Genomic DNA, 20,310 nt, shown 5'->3' on the forward strand with positions numbered 1-20,310 from the left:
AAAAAAAGTACCCTGGACAACAACAAAACCACCCCCAAAAATTTTTAAAAGGTGGGGAGAAAAAAAAAAAAAAAAAAAAAAACAGAAACAAAACAAAAAAGTACCTGCTTCACGCTTGAACAAAGACGCAGATGAGTGGAACAAACAATTAAGTACTCAGAAACAAATTTCACCATATTCACTAATAAGGTTGCTCAACATTCATGAGTATTTTGGTTCAAAACATTTACTTCAGTTGTTAAGGCAAATGCATCGATGTGCCTGGTAAATTTGTACTAACCATGCAAACCGCTCAGTAAATCTGATAGGGATTGTATTGATTAGAAGTAAAATAGATTACATTTATTATTATAATTATTTGCACATATATCTGGATTTGTGAGGTTGTTTTTAGAGAAGTAATTATCAACACATTTATTAAAGCGGTCAAATTCACAGAAACAATACATAGCTTAATCTCTTATATACATAGAGATGCTTTGGCAGAAACATTGAAAACTCTTGAAGTGAACAATGCATTAAAAACATTATAATACTGGAAACATGTTAGTTTCCCAGTATGTAGAGACTAGTATCCCAGAGCTAAGACATTACAATCTAGGTACTTACAGGTTACTGCGCCCAAAACTTATGGGGAACTTTACAGAAACCAACTTTGTTTGGTTAAAACCAACATGTTGCAATCTTAAAAGCTAGAGATAGCTTTTTATAGCTCTGAGACATTGTTTTCCCGAACTTTGGTGATTACTTAACTGGAACTTACAAGCTGCATTCTCCATGACTTACATGTTTCCATGATTTTTTTTTTCCCAGAACATAGAGATTGCCACATGTTAAACTTAAACTTTTCCAGAAGAGGTTACATTTAACAAACTTATATGTTGCTGTTCTGGAATTTATGAGCTATCTCTCAGGACCATGCAGCTTTTGAACTTATGCATTGTTTTCTCAGAACTTTGAGGTAAGTCTCCTTGAAATTAGATGTTACTTTCTCAGACCTTTACTTTTCCAAAAGAGGTTATACTCTAAAGACTTTCACGATATTGTCCTGGAATTTACTGGTTACTATCCATGAGGTTACATGTTACTTTCTCAGAATATTGAAATTAATTTTCTGTAAGAAAATGGGGTAAGGCTCTACCCTTAAGAACCATCACAGTAACTGTCAAGCTTTGCTTCGTACAGAGGGGATGGACCCAAAGCTATTGAGAAACGATTGTTTTTGATTTTACTGAACTGCTAATGTTTGGCCATGACATATGTAATGCACTAGTTCGACATTATGAAGCTCACCAGAAATTGCACTATAATCCAACCACCGTACCCTATGAAGACAAAAAGTACAAAGCCAAATAAGATGCCTGCTAATGTTAATTGGAACTGAGTGACTTTGTTCACTTCCTCTGTTGTCATTGCTAAAACTACAGGCAGAATGCAACTGTAAAACAGCACAGAAAATCAACATCGTTTTTCAGAACTTCTCCTTCTGAATGCTGATTGGCTCTGTAAGAGAAATCAAATTCAATGGGAGAAATCTCAAACGTAGCACTGAAGGGAGATGAGAATTGAGCACAATTGCATATGAAGGCAATGACGAAGATGGGTGAATAGGTAACAATGGTCTGGAAATGATTAAGTTTCTGATTATGTATGTGCATTAATTCATAATAACTTCGTTAAACAATCAATAATATGGACATTTGTTAGCAGGAAATAGTTTGCATACATTATAGAAGGAATAACCATAATATAACAGTGGAGGACTTTCATACCACATATTCTGAATTCATTGACCCTCTTGGCTTTTTCTGATATGAATGTATGGGTTTTGAAATAACACTTACACGCAGAAGTTGTGATGGATCTAGAACATCAGTAATGCAATTTGTGTACAGATGGACAACTCTGCGCATTAGGAAGCCCTTATCTGTTCCCTAAATTATTCATCATTAAAAACAATTAATATTTAACCACAGACTCACAGGGTACTTCCCTGATCCTTTGCTTACGTTTGTATGTACTGTAAGTTTGTTACTCCATGTCAGACAGAGAGTTAGAAGTCTGCATGTCGAGAGTTACACACACAGAGTTGGACACACAGACGCACACACACACACACACACACACACACACACACACAGTGTGCAGGAGTAACAACATTATGAAATACGAGACTGTTTATTTGCTCCGTGGAGACACAGAGAAATAAAACGGTTACCTTAAGGCTCACAACTGAACACGACTCTCTATGAAGAGGTGTGACCCAGAACCCGAAAACATGTCTTAAAGAAACTGAACCCGTGTCTAACTTATGGAAAAATGCATGACACCCAACCTGAATCTGCATATGGTCTTTGAATAGCAATCAGTATCGCTACAGACCCGGGCCGGGTGATACTATTTACAGAGTCAGAAGTGAGCAGGCATAGGAGAACAAGTTTAATCTGGTCCTGTCTAAGGCTCCCCATGTAAGGATTGCCACAATGAGGCTCAAGCATGTAGGAAAGAGGATAACAGACATGGCAAAGGGGGTTGCCTCTGCCATGTCTGTTCCATTTCCTCTTCCAAGAGAGGAACAGAGGCAGCTAGAAAAATCAACTAGGGGAGTGGGAGAAAGGAACGGAGGACAGGAGAGAAAAAAGAAAAAGCAAGGGAGTGGGAACCTTATACTGGAATAGCCGACAACTAGATCCGTAGACTCCACCCTTCTCAACCCTCCCCTTACTCTCTCTCTCTCCCTGGTATCTCCGTCTCTTTCTCTCTCTCTCTCTCTCTCTCTCTCTCTCTGAAACAGTCTCCCCGTCTGTCATTTGACCAGGCAGTTCACAGAGGCGAGAGCTCAGCACCAGAGAGAAAGCAGAGGCAGGAAAAAAACGGAGAGACAGGGAGAAGAGAGAACATGTTCAGTGTGATGATGAGCTCGCAGGAATATTTCATTGCCTTTTAAAAAAAGAAGAAAAAAAACAACAAATCCCCTGTTGGTGTGGATTTCCTCTTGCCTGCTTCTTTTGAGGACTGCCAGTGTCTTGGATGTGGGCTCCAGCACTGTTAACAGGCAACTGAGGAGAAAAAGGAGGAGAAGGAAGAGGAAGAAGAAGAGGATCAGCTGACACCTTTTTTGGAGACTTACACTTTTGCTGGAGTAAAGCTGAAAAAGAGAGGTGGGGGGGATAGAGACTGACTGCTGGGCCCCATGCCCACCTTTGCTCATGGTTCAACAGCATGAAAGGGGGCCACCACCATCACCATCGCCACCACAGAGGCTGTGGCTGCCAGCATTTGTTCCGAAAAATCCTAGTTAAGTGTGGCTGCTGCTATGCCAGAGTCAGAGGTCAGTATTATGCTCATACCAACACATAAGAAGAAGAAGAAGAAAAAAAAATCTTCTTTGAGTTATTGTCAATCACTAAACTTAAAGCAGTACCTGAACCTCTCCTGCATGTTTAGATAGACTGTTTTCTGAGTCGTTTTTCCAAATATATGCAGAGTTTGGAAATGTGGACTTCAGTTTGCACCTCTATCTAAAGCAACAGATGTGCGTGTATGTGCGCGCGTGTGTTTGAGTGTGTGTGTGTGATACACGTCCAGATCCGAGCAGGCAAAGCATGTCCCTCCCCCCCCACCCCCCCAGAAGACTGCACAGTGGGAAACAGGAAGGACAGAGTGCATCACACACTCTCCCCTTTAAGACAGAGAGGGGAACACAAGTTTGTTTGTGAGCAGGATTTGGAAAGTGGACCTCGTCATTGTGATGAGTGTGTGTCAACAGATTATGTGTTGCGCGTGAAAGGCAGAACCCGGTCTGAAACAACTGGTCTTTCTATTCCCACTGACACGAGAAGGTGTGGACTCGAATCAGACTCAGTGCAAACATTTTATGACTTTTAGCACTGAATGTGATATATCGCAGCAGACTTGGAAGTTCATGGTTTCAGCGTGAATGACTCGTGTTGGAGCTTTTCGATTAGACAATATGACATCATGAAAAAAGTGTTTACATAAAGCCTTACCCGAGTAAACCTCACTCGACTTTATGAATCCGTAGCCAGCTTACACGATCTCCACATCCAATTAAGTTGCATATTATATGACCCCTTCACTGAATCTGAATAATTGCTACAAATTGCTGCATTTGGAGTCCAGCGTCTATCCGCAGGACCTCATCTGAAACCCAAGCAGTACATTAGGGCTGCAGGGTAGCAGGAAAACATAATAACTTTCAATAAATACCTAGACGCCAAAGTTTAAAGTCTTTTTGTCTTTATGCTTTTAAGGTCACGTTAAACACAGACCCCCGATGGTGAGCACCAGATAATGGAGAAAAATAAATACGATAATGCCGTTCCAACAGAGTGGTTTTGTGGAGACACTATTCTGGTAGTGACACACTGACACCCCAAGGCAGCATGGACATCTTTATACATTTTGTAATGCACTAAACACAAAGCATCACCTCTATTAGCATACAAAGCAAATTGGGTTAGGGTTAGCATTTACATTGTCAGCTCATATTTATTGCTAACCCTTGAATAAATATGAATAAATAAGAATATATTATGCAACTGTGCAGTGCATCCAAGGTTGACACAGAGCTTGCAGAAAGTGGATGTAATAATTTCTTAGAAAATTACTAAAATTTTTCATAATTAGCTCGCCTGTCATCATAGCCATTTTTAGTAATGCATATAATGTTTATTTTTTGTTTTTGTGTCAGTCGGTTTCTGTATTAATTATTCAAGTTACAGATTTGGAAAAGCTCCCTAAAACAGTGCAAAGTGCCATCAGGGATTGAGCAAATTAATTTCAAAATTGATATCGGAGCCTCTGCTGACAACATGCTTGGATCAGATTGATGTGAAGCCACAGATACATCCACCAATCCAGACAACATGGTGTTGTTTTGCCTGAGGCCAACCGACTGACTTCACTCCAGACACTTAAGCTTTCAGCCCCCCAAAGACTGCAGAGTGCTGCAGGGTAAGCGAGTTGCTGCCCCTCTCTGTAGAGCTGTGTTTGTGTTGAAAAGGAGAAAAGACACGTTTTAAGTGTTTTATGCAAATGTGTTGAGGAGTGGAAGTTATCTCAAATTGTTACAGTAATAACCAAGGAAAGAACTCCAGAACTCAACAAAGGAGCAACAAGAAGCTTCAAGAGCCAGAACAAAGACTAACCGGAAAAGAAAGTGGGGTTAAAACCCCCCAAAAGATTTAGGCCTAGATCTGCTTTAGGTAAACCAAAGACAGACTATAACACTTCTGATCATACTATGGCCCTGGCATGTTTTCTTGTCACTGATTTCTTTATAGAGGATGTTGTCATATCCAAAGTAAGGACTATATGTCTGTAGAATCCAGCAGCAGTGTGCCAAGTGGAGACTTCTCTTCTCTTCTCTTCTCTTCTCTTCTCTTCTCTTCTCTTCTCTTCTCTTCTCTTCTCTTCTCTTCTCTTCTCTTCTCTTCTCTTCTCTTCTCTTGTAGAGCTCACAGTCAAAGCTACAGATCTCGTTGTGATAGCGATAAGTAGTCATATGATCTTTTCAAATGTGCAGATTATTGGCTGGAACCAATGACAAAAGTGTGTGAATAGCCAATCATTAAAAACACAAAATTTACTGTTTTAAACTTTCGGAAACTGCTATTGAGAGCAGGCCCTGGTTTCTTCATGACTTCTCCGGTATATATTTAACAAAACAAAACAAAAAAAACAAAAAAAAAAAACAAAAAACAAACAAACCTAAAATTAGTATTTTCTCCAAAAGTTATGATTTTAGGCTTTTCCCCTGTTTCTGTTCCGGTGTTTGACTTCACTTGTAATCAGCATCTCTTTCTTTGGCATTTGATTTGATGGGCTCCAGTCGAGTGGAAAGACTAGAACTTTACTGGTAGCTTGCTAAGCAATGACTTGGACCCATCTTTGTCCAACTCAGCCTTTTTACGTCCTTCGTCTCCAAATCCTGCCTTCTCGTTGTAATGAAACGCAGCATAAGCTGCTGTGGAGCTGCAGGTTCTCCTGCTTGGTTCTTGCTAACTGTGTTCCAGTCGCCTCACTGTCCTTGCTGTTGCTCTGCACTCTCATAGAGTATGACCTCTGCTGCTGTGGCCCAAAGCAAAGTTAAAACAACAGTGGTGTCTAATTGCATGATATGAGTTTATGCCTTGGTGCCCTGCTGTGTGTTTGTTCCCTTTCACATCAAAGGCACGTACAGTGGAGCTGCCCACCGAGTCTCCGTACTCAGGGGGGCTCCTGGAGTTGACTTTCACATTATTGGCCAGAGTTCTTGGTCGCATACCTAACATTCCTTTGGTTTTTAATCTCTTATGTAATGGATATTCTCCTCTTCCATCTCGTCTGCTGCTCCCCTACTTCACCTTCTACATGTGTTATCACAGCAAATACACACACGCTTAGCTCGTAATATGTAAACATGTGGGGGATTGGAGGAATTAAACATTTCAGGCTATTAAAAGGCGCCTTAATAAACACAATTTCCCCAATTTTAAACAACTTATACTGTTTTAGGACTATGTTGGCAGTCAAGTACAACATGTAAAGGATCAACAGCCTACTCTCATTCTGAACACGGCTAAGTGCTCTGTTGTCTCTCAATGAGCCACGTCGAGCAAAACAATGGGCACTCAAGGTGCTCAGACATCTGCCAAAGACAACAGTGTGTTGCTAGTTGACACGTTTCAGCCTTGGGAACTGTCAGCAGGACTGGTCGCAAAAATTATTTGTTTGGAGCAAAAATATCAACAGCTGTTGAACAGTTTGTGCTCCTTCAGAATGAGAGCTGGAGTTCATGGTCTGAGCTCTATTAGTTGGAAATACGTCAGTCTTTGCAAATAAGCACTTTTTTTTTTTTTTTTTTGACCATCAGACATGCACAACTACTGCTTGGTAAACTGAATATCATGAATTCCCACTAACAGCACAAGAAAGAAACCTTGTTCCTTCATACAATAAAATGTGCTATTTCATGACTACATTGTTATTAAAAGACGGACATGATGACAATGCTGGAATGCAAAACCCAAACCTCTAATAGCTGCTGGAGTCTGAGTCCAAATCGCCTCCAGCTTTTGAGGACCAACATTAATAAACACTTCTCTCTTGACACGTTAAATTTTTTTTTTTAAAGAGCTTGGATCACCTGATTATCTGTGCTGACAGTCTGTCTGAAAAATAAAACAGCAATCAGGCAGTTGGAAAATATTTGCATGCTTCCAGTTTTTAACAGTGAGCACCAAGCTTAACCACTTCAGTCTAAACACAGTCAACGCTGGCTCCAGAACAACGAGGCAGTACCAATTCACACACAATTTTCCTCAAGCTTTAATTTTTTTTTTTTTTTGTGATTTCATTTGATAAAACAATGCGACGAAGTGCATAATTGTGATAGCGGTTCTGAAAATGTGTTTTAGAAGTCTGTAAGCAGTCATGTTTGCCACAATTCATTTTGGGGGACGATCATCTGGAAGGATGTCCTCCGGTCAATGCAACCAGAACTTTTCGGGCTAACATTCAAAGCTATATATGTAGAATATGACGAACACATCACATTATTAAATACACCGCATCCACACTGAAACATGGCAGCATCATGCTGTTGGATGCTTCTCTTTGTCAACAACAGGGGAAAAAGATCAGCGTTGATGGGAAGGTGGATGCACAAATGTTTTCACCTCCCAGCAGGAGAACCACCCTAAACATTCAGCCAGAGCTTTGATCAGAGTGACTTTATATGCTAGAGTGGCCTAGTCAAAGTCCAGACCTACCTCCAATTCAAGACCTGAACATTTATGTTCACAGATGCTCTTTCTCCAACGTGAGTCACTTTGAGATGTTCTGGAGAAGCTATTTCAGTCTCTTGATGTGCAAAGATGGTAGAAACACAAAATGTATTTTATTTTGAAAATACCTAGTAAAACTCTCCTTCTTCAATGCTGTTAGTCTACCACATGAAGTCCACTGTAACCATTTCTTATGTCTTCATTTTCTTATTACACCGAGGAATTGTCTGCAACAACTTACTTATGTACTAAACATCATTTAGGGAAAATATTAGCAGGGGGTCGTGCTCTACAACTGTTTTTAATCACCACCATTAAAATCTCATTACTTGCTTTGTTTCTTCTGACATTGCATAATAAATTTAAACTTGTTTACCAGAACATGCCCACTGGTAGTACAACACGGGGGACCTCACTGTTTCTTCTCCCAGGTTAGATCTCGATACGTTGCTGTTTTCTGCGTCTTTTCTTTGCCCGTCTGCTCGTCTGCCAGCTGTGTTATGTGAATTTTACCGATTACCTAATGAAACTAGGCCAAGAGGTGAGAAAGGGAATAACTTTTTTTTTTTTTAACCCTGACGTTGATCAGAACTTTAATACAACACAATAAGCACACTTAATGTGGAAGAAGCACTGACCTCTGCAATAACTTTTAGGCGCTGTTGTGTTGTTTATAGGAAACACTGAACAATACAGGCCGGACTTGTAGTTCCTCAGCCCTCACCATTGTTCTCACAGGTCAGGCATGTCACTGCAGCACATAATGTCTTTTTTGTCTTTGGAAGAGTGTTTCTAACAAACATTAGCTGAAACACTGTCTGGAAATTTTAACTGGAATAGTTGAGGTTAAACGACAAACAGTGCCTTTAAAAACACCCACTTGCAGTTTTCTTTGGTTTTTGAATGCGTAAATGTTTCAGGTCACAACACTAGATTTTTATATAAGGCAATCATAACCTGAGTTAATGCAAAATGCATGCAACTAATTATACTGTGAACTACTGACAAAGAGTCGTTTTATATTGTTGTGGATACATTTTGACTCCCTCCTTATTGCAGAATTTGAACCACATTGCGGGGTTGCATGGGAATGCTTACAGTCGTGACATCTGAGTTGTAAGTTTAAACTTTGATTAGGCCATTCTAAAAATATTTACTCTGAGCTGTTTTAGAGTGGAATCGCAGAGCTGGTGGTGAAAATCTCAAACTAGTGGTGGGAGATTGTTCATCAACCCTAGCTGCTCCACACCATCACATTACATGTTTAATGTTTGACCATAGTTATGTTGTTCTTTTTAAAAAAAAAAAATGCTGGGTTTAGTTTTAAGCCACATTTAACTGGACACCACTTCCAAAATATTTCATTTTTGATTTTTCAGTCGACAGAATTCTGAAAAGTCATCAAAATGTTTTTTTGTGGGGCGGAAATCTGAGATGGGCTTTCCAGTTCTTTACTGTCAACAGTGGTTTTGGTCTTCAGACTCCTCTGCGAATACCTTTTCTGGTTTTGTGTGGGATCGACATCAGAACTAAGGATAAAATCGGCACTGGAAGTCTCCACAATTGACCATTTTCTCCAAATTTCTTTCCTTCTTCATGTGTCAATATGTTCTGTTGGAGTGATTTCTTGATTTTTGGGTGATGCAGTTCTCTGTGTATGGGTGGTGAAACTCAACAGATTAATTGCATGTTACTCAGGATTTAACACCGGTAACAATTCTTCCTTTTCACAAAGGTCGTGGGTTATTTGGTTATCCTGTTTCGTTAAGTGAAATCAGCAGCTAAAAATAACAATAATGTAAGTACAGATCAACCATTTATTCAATTCTATTGGGTGTACCCCCAGGTTCGGTTTTTGGACCTCTTCTGTTTTTTATAGTATTTGCTCTCCCTTGTGCCTGTCAACCTTTAAATACATTGCTATGCAGAAGATATTCATTTGGTTTATCCAGCTAAAATGTCTGAACTCCACTGTTTGGTAAATTGCTTAGCCTTTACTAAGGAGTAGATGACAAGCTTCTTTCTTCAATTAAATGAAAATAAAACTGAAATGATTGTCTTTACAACAGGACAATTTATGTCTGGGACAAAAAGAGACCTTTGGACCTCTTAGTTCTTTTGCTAAAATCCTCTCTAAGGAACCCTGGCATGCACTTTGATTCAGTTTTTTTTTTTTTTTAACTTTGGATGCATGTCGAGTCTCCGGTTCATTTCTGTTCTTATCATCTGAGAAATATTGCCAATCTAAATACCATTTTCTTGCATCCTAAACATGATTATTCATGTTTTTGCTTCCTCGTGACCAGATTATTGCAACACACTACACATATGTCTCTCTAGAATAGCTGCAAGTTGTTCCAAAGGCTGCTGCCAGGCTTCTATTAAAATCCTCCAGGTTTCCACATGTGACTCCAATCTGGATGCAAGTACATCTGGCTTCAAGTTTTTTTTCAGACTGCAATTCTTTTACTGACTTGGAGAGCTCTTCACAGAGCAGCACCAGATTTTCTCAGAGGGGTTCTTCACCTTTAAGTCCCATGCTCAGGTTCTGCTGGTGGGTCCACATACTAAGATGACCACAAAGGGAGACATAGCTTTCAGTTCACTGCCTCTGAAACTCTCTGCTTTTGAACGTGTTAGTTCATTTTTAGAGAATATAAAAAAAACATTTTTTTTTAATATTCTTTTTATTAATTTCTCTTAATTTTTTTGTACATTGCTCGCTGTGGTGAAGCATTTACTAATTTTAAATCTTGAAAGGTGACAATTGCATTTTACTTAAAAATAGCTTTTTGTATTTACTCAGGTTCTCCTTGTCTCTTTTATAAACAGGAACATTTAATTTTGGGGGAAAAAAATAGATAAAAATACATAATGGGGTAAATACCTTTTCAAAAGGACTGTGTGGTAAAGAAGTGTGAGCTGGCAGATTTCCGATTTGACCATCATCGTCATCATCGTCATCATCATCTTGTTTGGTTGTCCTGGACAAATCTGTCAATGAAAAATGTTGTGAGTCATCTATTCTGAAAAGGCTTCTCAGTAGACTCCAGAGGAAATGTCGGAGCAGGATGATTCATTTCCTACCTATCATGGAAATAATTACTTTATTTACTAAACGATGACACAAACGTATTTGCCTTCTTGATGCATGCATGCAGAGACGAATCAACTCCTCTCACACTTCTCAGAGAGAAAAAAACATAGAGGAACTCGTGCGGTTTCAGCTGCTGTCATTGAGACTAAATGCCTTGCTAGATGGCTGTCGTTCCTGCGTGTAACCCATTCGCTTTTCCTCTGAAGGCTGTGGGGCTAATCAGAGTTTTTCTGTGGCTTCATACACAGACACCCTTGCCACAAATTGTTTCCATGTTTTAATCAATATGACATGAAATACAAGCAGTACTTATTTGGAAAGCACAACAGCGCGTGCGCGCGCGTGTGTGTGTGTGTGTGTGAGACAGCTTGCATGACTGAAACAATTTAGAAAGAATAATGCTTACCGTAAACATGGCACTGAGCAAAAGTTTTAAACCACAGCTGATTTATTCACGAAATTTGTTTTGGGGAGTACACGAAATTTGTTTTGAGGAGTAAGAAGTTGTTTTGATCGATGGTTCTCCAGGCCCGCTGAAGGTCTTTCAACGTTCAACAAGTGGATTGTTAACAAAGACATTCATATTGTTTTCAGTAGATGATGTTCATACACTTCAGAAGACAAAAAAGGGTTAGACTTGACACAGACCCAATGCTCCTGCAATGTTCTACTGTTCACCAAGTTTTCAGCTAAGAGCTCAACGTAAATATGCGTCAGACGTCGTGTTTGGCATTTTAAACGTTCAGTTATACAACAGGAAGGTGAACTGTCTTTGTGACATGTTTGTACGCTAGCTGTCTGTTATGAGTAGACACAAACGGGAGCTTGTCCCTCGAGTTTTAGAGTCTTTTTACAGAGTTAAAATTCCCAGCAAGGCACCTAAACAAGTGATTTATCAAACAATATTCACATACTGGTAAAATTAGTTTCTAATCCTTAGCTCCAACACAGAAATGTGTGGGGAAAGACTCAAGAATTTTGCACACTACTCTACGTGACATAATGACAACACAGCATGGAAAGGACTATTGACTGAATCGTCAATGCGATAGAGACAGCCAAGAGGATACTGTACACAGGTAGAGGGATGGTAAAATGAGAGACAAAAGCACACGTTTCACTTTGACTCTGTGCAGCACATTAGCAGGCTACCTAGCAGAGAGCCATTAGGGAGACCTGCTTCCCAGCAAAGACTGTTGACAAACCATTTGGAAAATGGTGTGCTTATGATGCCCAGTCAATTAGACTCACGGGCCAGAGACTGGAAATCCAAGCTGCCGATTTAATAATGAAATAGATTTGGATAATGTTTCTTTTTTTTTTATGTGAGAGAATGCAGGACAATAGTAATATTTCGTGAAAGTAAAAGAAAACTCAACGGCCTTGCAGCACGTAGTAGAATGATCGCTGAGCTTTGAACATCGGGAAAAATTCAGAAAAAACTGCAGTCATAATTGGCTGGCTGGCTGGCTGGCTGGCTGGATGGATGGATCAATAAAACTGACAGTAAAGAACCAAATTTTTTAATGCTCTATTTTCCTCCACCCAAAGAACCCAAACCAGGAAGTAAGACTTTCCAATAAAAAATCTTGACATTTGACTCATTCTGTTAATAAAAGCAGCAAACTGTTTCACCTGATCTCTGAGCGACTGGAAGAACAGTGACTTCACATGGGCGGTGGCAGGTTACAGTCTACAGATTGAGCTCTGCAGCTTTAATCTTTATCAATCTTTTCTGAAGTTTGTCTCTTGTTCTTCTCTAAAATGTCTCTTTCAAGTCTTCCTCTTGCATCTAAACTGTACATGTTCCTTTTCCCATCTGAGCTTGTTTGTGAGTAAGGGGGACTGATGTTGACTCATGCATGCAGCGAGAACAAGGATCCCCCACAGCAATGACACACACACACACACACACACACACATACACACACACGCACGCATACGCTACCACACACACATTTAGATGGCTGAATTGTGAAGATAGGGAGAACAAAGGCTTCTATGAAACACTGCTAAATAAATAAAAAAAAATGCTGCAAATGTTTGATTGAACTTTGCGTTTCATGATATGATGACACAGTTTTGCTGCGTGTGTGGGTCTGATTGTAGAAGCCAAATCTCCAAATCTAGAATGACACACTTGCCTTCAAGGCAAATCATCCTCAACCTGCTGCACATAAGAGGGCACAATTAGATTTTTCCCAAAAAATAAAAAAAACCCCAGCAGAGATCATGCAACACACAGACAGTGATTAGAACACATGACTCATTGGTTAGAAAGGGGGGGGGAACAAAAAACCAACAGCAAAAAAAAACTTGAACATTTTTTACATTTTTTTGTCCATTTGGCTCTTTGGAGATTAGTGGTGATGTGTTACAGACACAGAGGTGGAAGGGTTCAGTGTCTTGCATTAGCATGTCTGCTTTCAGTTTCAGTCCTCCTACTCTCCACCCCCAAGTTTTCGGTTTGCTAACCTGCGACCTCGGAGACGCATGAATACACGATAACAAGCCGGGGCCACTTTTGACAGAAAACAGCCCTGCTGGCAAATGCTTGGGGAAAAGTTTCTGTGACAGTCTTTTTATGTCTCAGCTGGAAGAATCGTCTTTGCTGTCATCAGCTTATAAGGCAGACTTTCAGACAGTATGGAAAAAAGCAACCAAAATAGCTGAAATTGAAGGTATGCTGGCTGACTGTGGCCCTAGCCTTGTGTCTCTGAGATATTTTTAAACTTTGCACTCCCAGCCCCTCCCCACCCCCTCTCTCTCCCTCTCTCTCCACCTCGTCACCTCCTCTACCCCCTCCCACCCCAGGCCCCCCTGCCTCCTCTGTATCGTGCAGCTGAGATGTTCTTTATACTGTTGCTCTTTGCACAGAGGAAAAGCAGCGACGGATAGAAATGCAATCTGAGTGTGTGTGTGTGTGTGTGTGTGTGTGTGTGTGTGTGTGTGTGTGTGTGTGTGTGTGTGTGTGTGTGTGTGTGTGTGTGTGAAATGTGAAATGTGAAATGTAGTAGGGATGTGTTGAAGGGGAGTGGACCAATTGTTCCCAGTCTCCTCCTGTACGAAGAAATTTGCTGGTCAGAATTTTGGGTTGATCTGCCAACTTGAACATAGGATCCCTCCTGGGCCCCTCTCATTTTTCTCTTCTCTTTGTTTCGCCGCAGCTTTCTCTTTCTCATTCTGGTCAGCACACAGTCAGTCATCCAGTTATTAATCATATCTTAACCCTCCACCTTTCCTTCTTTTTTTTTCTCTTCTTCATTATTTTCACTTTTCATTCTTCCTTCCCTTTTCCTCTACTTAATCGCCTTGCCCTGACATGTTTCCAGGGCTTCCATCTATGTCAGCTCCACCGTCTCCCACAATCTTTCTCCCTCTTTTTCCTTCTTCCTCAGAACTCTGTTTGTAAACGTGCAGAGGAGAAGAATGAGGGAACAAATTATGAAACACAGGAGTGCATTCCATACCTTGTTTAGAAAGAATTCTCCAACAGTGCAGAGGGGGAGAGCAGCCACTTTACCCCTGCAACACTATCCCCTCGTTTAGCCCATATGGCTCATTTTATGTATGCAGCCATCAGGGAAATCTATGAAAGTGCTTCTTTCTGCACTCACTTGTTGTGATGGCTTATCTACTCGTTGCACTCTGGTAAAATGCTAATTGTTAATCTGTGCTGTGGCGACGTTAGCAGGTATACAGTATTTGGTTATTTTACAGCTCTTTCCTTTTTATTCAGGCTTTTAGCTCACAAAATACGTAGTTGTTTCCACGTCAGAAATGAAGAAAGATGTAAAATGGATAAAAGAAAGGAAAAGTGAGGTCATGACGGCAGCCAAAGTGTAATGCGATTAGTTTTAGAGCACCAAATTCAGGCATCAGTGCATACAGTAACACAATGGGCCACCCAAGTCCAAAGCAATGATGGGAAAATTTTCCAGCTCAAACTCTTAGTTTATATATCAAAGATTTAAATAGGGATTTGCTCAATGACCAGGAGGAAGTCAAATAAACAGTTCTCTCAGAGCAGTGGATGGAAACCTAGCAAACAGGCATCCTGCACATTTCGCTTTTGAGAAAAACTAGAGTTTGAAAAGTTCTAGCAACTTTTCACATTTTTACTGATGAGAAGCAGTTGGTTCAAACAACCGGGTCAGCACAATACTATGAGTGAATAGAGAATCTATTAAAATCTTATTTTTAAAGTTTGTTTACAGCTGGTTTTATTCAACAACAATGTTGGTTGGCCTTAAAAATCCATTTCAAACCAACGCTACACGTGAAGGATGGAAAAGAATTTAAAAGACTCATTATCAAACGTCTAACAGCCCCTCGCCTTGCTGGTGTCCCATGAATCGTGTTTTATCGTCATTCCTCAACTTTGATGGCTCCTTCTCTTAATTTTATGATTACAATTAATTTATAACCTCGCAGGCATGTTTTTCCAAGTGAGAAACCTGTTTTTCTGGTGAGGAATGAAGAACGTTCCTGCACAGAGAATCATTTCTGTAAAAGTGTTAATTTTATCCTTTTTATGTTTAAGCTATAATTGGCCGCAGGCTGACTCAACATGATCTTTTAAGATGTCATTTTAATAAGGGCAATCTTTTCTGTGAAGACCAGAAACAGACAGACTTGTCATACGTATGTGGCAGTGACTTTATGTTTCAGTGGAAGTGACCTAAAAGGATTTTTAAATTTTATTCCATAAAAGAACATTATCTGCCAATTTAAAGGTTAATTGAGATTTATGTTTATATGTCTTTACTTAATCTGGATCTGAAATCAGACCCTAAAGTATTTCAGATATTAAAGCATATTTTTAATTATCAGTGTCACTGGTGCATTTTTTTCTGTGACTGTAGATTGACAACACATGAATGGGGCTGACAGACCAGAGGGGGATTTCTGATCTCCTCTGCAGCTCTCCCCAGAGGATACTCAGTAGAGAAACTTTCCAAAACAGTACACGAATCAAAGCAAACAATGGGAAGTAAAATTATTGAGAGTGAACTTTGGTGCAATCTAAACTAAACGTACCAGTTTTCTCTGGAGGTGATTTCGTTGCACAAAGCTCTAAATTAACACATTTTCTTTTAACTTATGGATTTTCAGAAAGACTATTGAGACATGAACTGCAAAATGATTTGGTAGTAAAAAAAAAAATTACACTGCATACAATCTGAAAGATATTAAGTTGTTTTTATTTGACTTGATGTTATAATTATTAATACACAGTTAAGGGCATATAAAGCCCTTCATCTTAAAACAAATACTACTGATTTACTGCTATTGGTGATTTGAACCCGCTCTTTGTGAGAATTACTATTATACAAGTCACTTTATCCCATTTTGGGGGTTTAAAATCTAAATCAATATGCTGGGTCAAACCCATTCCTCAAATCTGCTGCGTTAAATCAACCCAAAGTTTAATCAGTTCATATTTCTCTGCATACTGGATCTAAAAATAACCCAAATGTTTTTTTTTTTTTTTTTTTTTTTTTGGACACATGCTTTTTTGGTGTGTGCTCCAATATAAAAATTCATTCTGAGTTCTGGTTCTGATAACATTTTTATTCGCCTGATTAACGAGTCAGTCGATTGCAGATTCTGCTGACCTCAACTCTGACAGTCGACAGAACGCACCTGTTCAAAGAAATGATATCGCCTCCAGTTCACTCTCTCCAACCACAACAGGCAAGGCAATAGATCCGTCAATGAAAGTCAGAGAGACGATATTAGATCTGCAGGATGGAGGAGACCGTCAGTGCAAACTCTCAGTTACCCTCAATCTTCAGTCTATTAAGATTTAATAATAGAAAAGCTCAATATTATCCCAAAGCTGCACAGAAAGGAGATTCTCCATGATCTCAAGGCAACTGGGTCTAAAAGAACCCAGTTGCCTTGAGACAGTGTATCTTTGCAAGATTAGATTAAAAACCTTGCAGCACCTTGTTGTAGAAGACATATTGACAGAAATATCTGAAGCTATTTTAAGTCTATTTAAATTAGGATGATATCCTCATCAAAAAAAACAGCAGGAGGTTGACCAGTGGTTATTTCTTCCACTAAATGAAGATTAACTCATGGTTTATCAGTGATACGCCAAAGTACTGTCCATGAACCTCAATGATATTCCAGCATTTGCCCCAAAATAACCGTTCTGTAAACCTTTTTCTATATTCTGCCTGATCAATTCATCATCACTACGCTACACACCGACTTGTTTGTCTCCTGTTTGTCATCAGATGACGCAGCGATTGTCACCGATCCATACCTACTATTGATCACTGCAATTGACACAAGCTTTCACTTTAAAGATAGCCTTGAGGAACCTCACTGCAGCTAATAATTTGGCTCAACAGCTGCCCTGACGGACCAGATGATCACACTGAAGCACACACACACACATGTCTCTTTGGTTTTGAGCTGGTATTAGGAACAAGGTTTCAAATAATGAGATTTCAACCTGGAGAGACTCACGCACACACAGAGAGAGAGAGAGTGGTATTAGAAAGTTTAATTGACAAATGAAAGTCTTTGGCGCTTGGACCCAGGAGGAAGACGTTGCGCTGAAAACCGCTGTCAGAGAATGAGCCACTGTGTGTATGAAAATTAGAGACGTCTTCCCCCCCTGGGCCTGGACACTGGTGGTGGAGACTGAATGGAGATTGAAGACGTCTTGGGCTGATGGTGGAGGAGGGGTGGAGGAAGGTTGAAGCTCAGCCCACGAGCGGACGCCGGTGAACAGCTGGACCTTATCAAGAGAGCGACGTTTGATGATTGGTGGAGGAGACCATCACAGATTGGTTGGAATCGAGGTGCAGGACGACATATTGGTTGGGCAGGTGGGATGAATATAATAGTCTTCCAGGCTGAATTTTCGCCTAGGCTTCATTTCCTTTGTTTCCTCCAAATTAATTGTTATTAGCAAGACCACAAACATAGCTGCAATACTTGGGAGATAAGGAATACTCCCTCCCCTCCCCACACCGCATCCCGGGGGTGACCAGGTGATAAAAAATATTGAGCCTTAATAAAGCTGTAGCAGCTTTTTATCCACCGTAATCTTAAAGTCTGATTAACCTGAAAGCCTCGAGTAAAGATCCAGAGCGTGGATGTTTGCCTGGGATATAAATGTGGAGGTGAGTGCTGAAGCTCGCCCTGCAACACTTGAATAGATTTTGATTATTCATAAGACATCCTGAGAATGGCCATATGGAGAGGATCTGATCTGAAGGGCACAAAGGCTGACAGGTGCAGATGGTTTTCCTGAATGTGGAATTAGCTCTTCAGATGCATCCTCTCTGCACGCGTCGTATTGTTTTACAAATATCCACTAAAACCCTGACAGTTTTCTGTTGTGCTGGGTTACTGCAGGAGCGTTTATACCAATCCACACTAATGACTCATTTTGTGCGAACGTGTGAGAAAGAGTGCGCGAGCGCCACGTATGTAGCTATGTTTAACATGATTTATTGTACTTGCCCACATGTGTAGGTTGATCTTTTTTTTTTTTTTGATGGCTAATCTCTTGTGCTGCTGTCCCTCTCTCCCTCTTCTACTGGGTTTAGTTGCTATGGCAATGAGTATGGGGAGAAATGCAGAGCTGTGGAAAGGAATGAAAATATGTGTCTGGAAATACCATCAAGTCTAACTGAGGATCATTATACCACCATGTCTGGAGGCCAAGACTGTGTACCGGAGCAGAATGAGGGATAAACTTCTACTTCAACTTTTTTTGGTGTGTGTGTCTAAATCTTGCAGTTGGCAGATGTGATCTTCTGCGTTTGTGTGTGTGTGTGTGTGTGTGTGTGTGTGTGTGTGTGTGTGTGTGTGTGGGGGTGTGTGTGTGTGTGTGTGTGTGTGTGTGTGTGTGTGTGTGTGTGTGTGTGTGAGATCCAGGTCGGGGCCAGTTGGAGAAGCTCCACGTCTCTGCAGCCCAGCAGGAAGCTGCAGCTTTTGTGCCCGGCTCTCCTTTCAGGCCTCCTTGTTGGCACTAGCCACAGCTGCCAAGCGAAATCATAATCGCTTTTAATTTGCTGCGTGTTCTCAGGCACCCCGGGCCCTAATGACAGCCTTGTTTGCCCCAAGAAATAAGTGTGTTCTTGTCGTTCTGCCCGGGGGGGGGGGGTTGTTCTTGGTCTTTTACTTTGTGTGTGTATTCAGTCGCTGTGATAATCAACCCTCTGTGACTACTACTCTTGCAGCTGACGCAGAGAAGATCTTTTGCTATAATAATCAGGGCACACATACAGAGACATAAATACACTGTTACACACAATAAAATAATTTGTAATCTGGTTCTGATAGTTATTTTCCCTGCATTTATTGTAAGGAATTTAAATATACAAAATTCCCAAAACTAAGTAGGTCAGTCAAACAGAATTATGCAGTTCTTTGAAGATCTAGTGTTATTAACACATGTCCAGCATTATTTTGGTGAGAGGTGTAAGTTTCACTTCATGATATTCAGATTATAAATAATATATATTAAAAAAAATGAACAATCAGAATTTTCTGGTCTGTTTCTGATGAATGCAGAACATAACTTGATAGAACAAGCTCCCAATTAAAGCTTAAATGAGAAAAGCATAAAACAATGATAGATTCATTATGGGAAATGTAGGATTTGCGTTTTTTTTTAGAAAATGGTCAGGATACATTTAATACTCCGGCTGGAGGTTTTGATTTATTTGACAGAGTTCAGTTAAAATCGCAGCACCTGATCTTTTGTGAAAGTAATCCAAGGAAGAAAAAATGATCAGCACCTACTCTGTGTGAATGAATGGATATGTTTTTCAAGGGGTTTATAATAAATAAATAAATAAAAAACCCAAACAAAACAAACCCAATAGAACCAGAAACTCATCCTGAAAGGTTCTAAAGGAATGTCTGGAGCTTTCGGGCCCAGTAACCACAAACACGATTCCAGTCTCCCACTCTGGTCTGAGGAAAACCAGTGCCTGTGGTTACATTTTCTCTGTCACTCTGTCTCTCTCGCTCTATCTTTCTGTGTGTTTTTTTTTTTTTCATGAAAAGATCCGATTCAGATGCAAAGTGAGCTCTGAAAGAACAATCGAAAGCTCATCTGAAATGTCAGGAGGATTATTTCAGCAGGGAGCAACATCTGTGACGTAAACATGCAACCTTCACAGATTCAGATGTATCACCATTCTGCTGTTGACCTGGTTCTGAGTGACACTCGGCATGCCTGATATCGGTCTAATAATTAGACTTGTTTCGTAAGCTCATAATGAGGCGCTTCTCGATCTATTTTTTTTCACCTCCTTAAAAAGACGACAGGATTAACGAAAGCATGATTTTTCTCTTTTGTTTTTGTTGCTGGAGAATGACATCGCTTTGATCCTAAAAAAAAAAAAAAAAAAAAAAAAAAATTCCCCAAAAAATGGAATGGGGGGG

General features: G+C 40.1%; 1 protein-coding gene across 3 annotated transcripts in view; it reads left to right on the top strand.

Annotated features, from left to right (window-relative positions):
- The window catches only part of arhgef25a (Rho guanine nucleotide exchange factor (GEF) 25a), a 63,886-nt gene that overhangs the window by 13,605 nt on the left and 29,971 nt on the right, over nt 1-20,310 (top strand). The window contains exon 1 of one of the 3 annotated variants that reach the window (XM_015051761.1): nt 2,773-3,331. The exons of the other annotated variants lie outside the window; for them this stretch is intronic. Within the exon in view, the coding sequence (XP_014907247.1) occupies nt 3,223-3,331 (109 nt within the window). The 5' untranslated portion in view covers nt 2,773-3,222. Of the gene's footprint in view, nt 1-2,772; nt 3,332-20,310 lie in introns of those variants that run through there. 3 annotated transcript variants of the gene reach the window in all.

The sequence above is a fragment of the Poecilia latipinna genome, unplaced genomic scaffold, assembly GCF_001443285.1.
Source record: "Poecilia latipinna isolate Pla-1442-1.1 unplaced genomic scaffold, P_latipinna-1.0 Scaffold1064, whole genome shotgun sequence".
In the NCBI taxonomy this organism is placed as follows: Eukaryota; Metazoa; Chordata; class Actinopteri; order Cyprinodontiformes; family Poeciliidae; genus Poecilia; species Poecilia latipinna.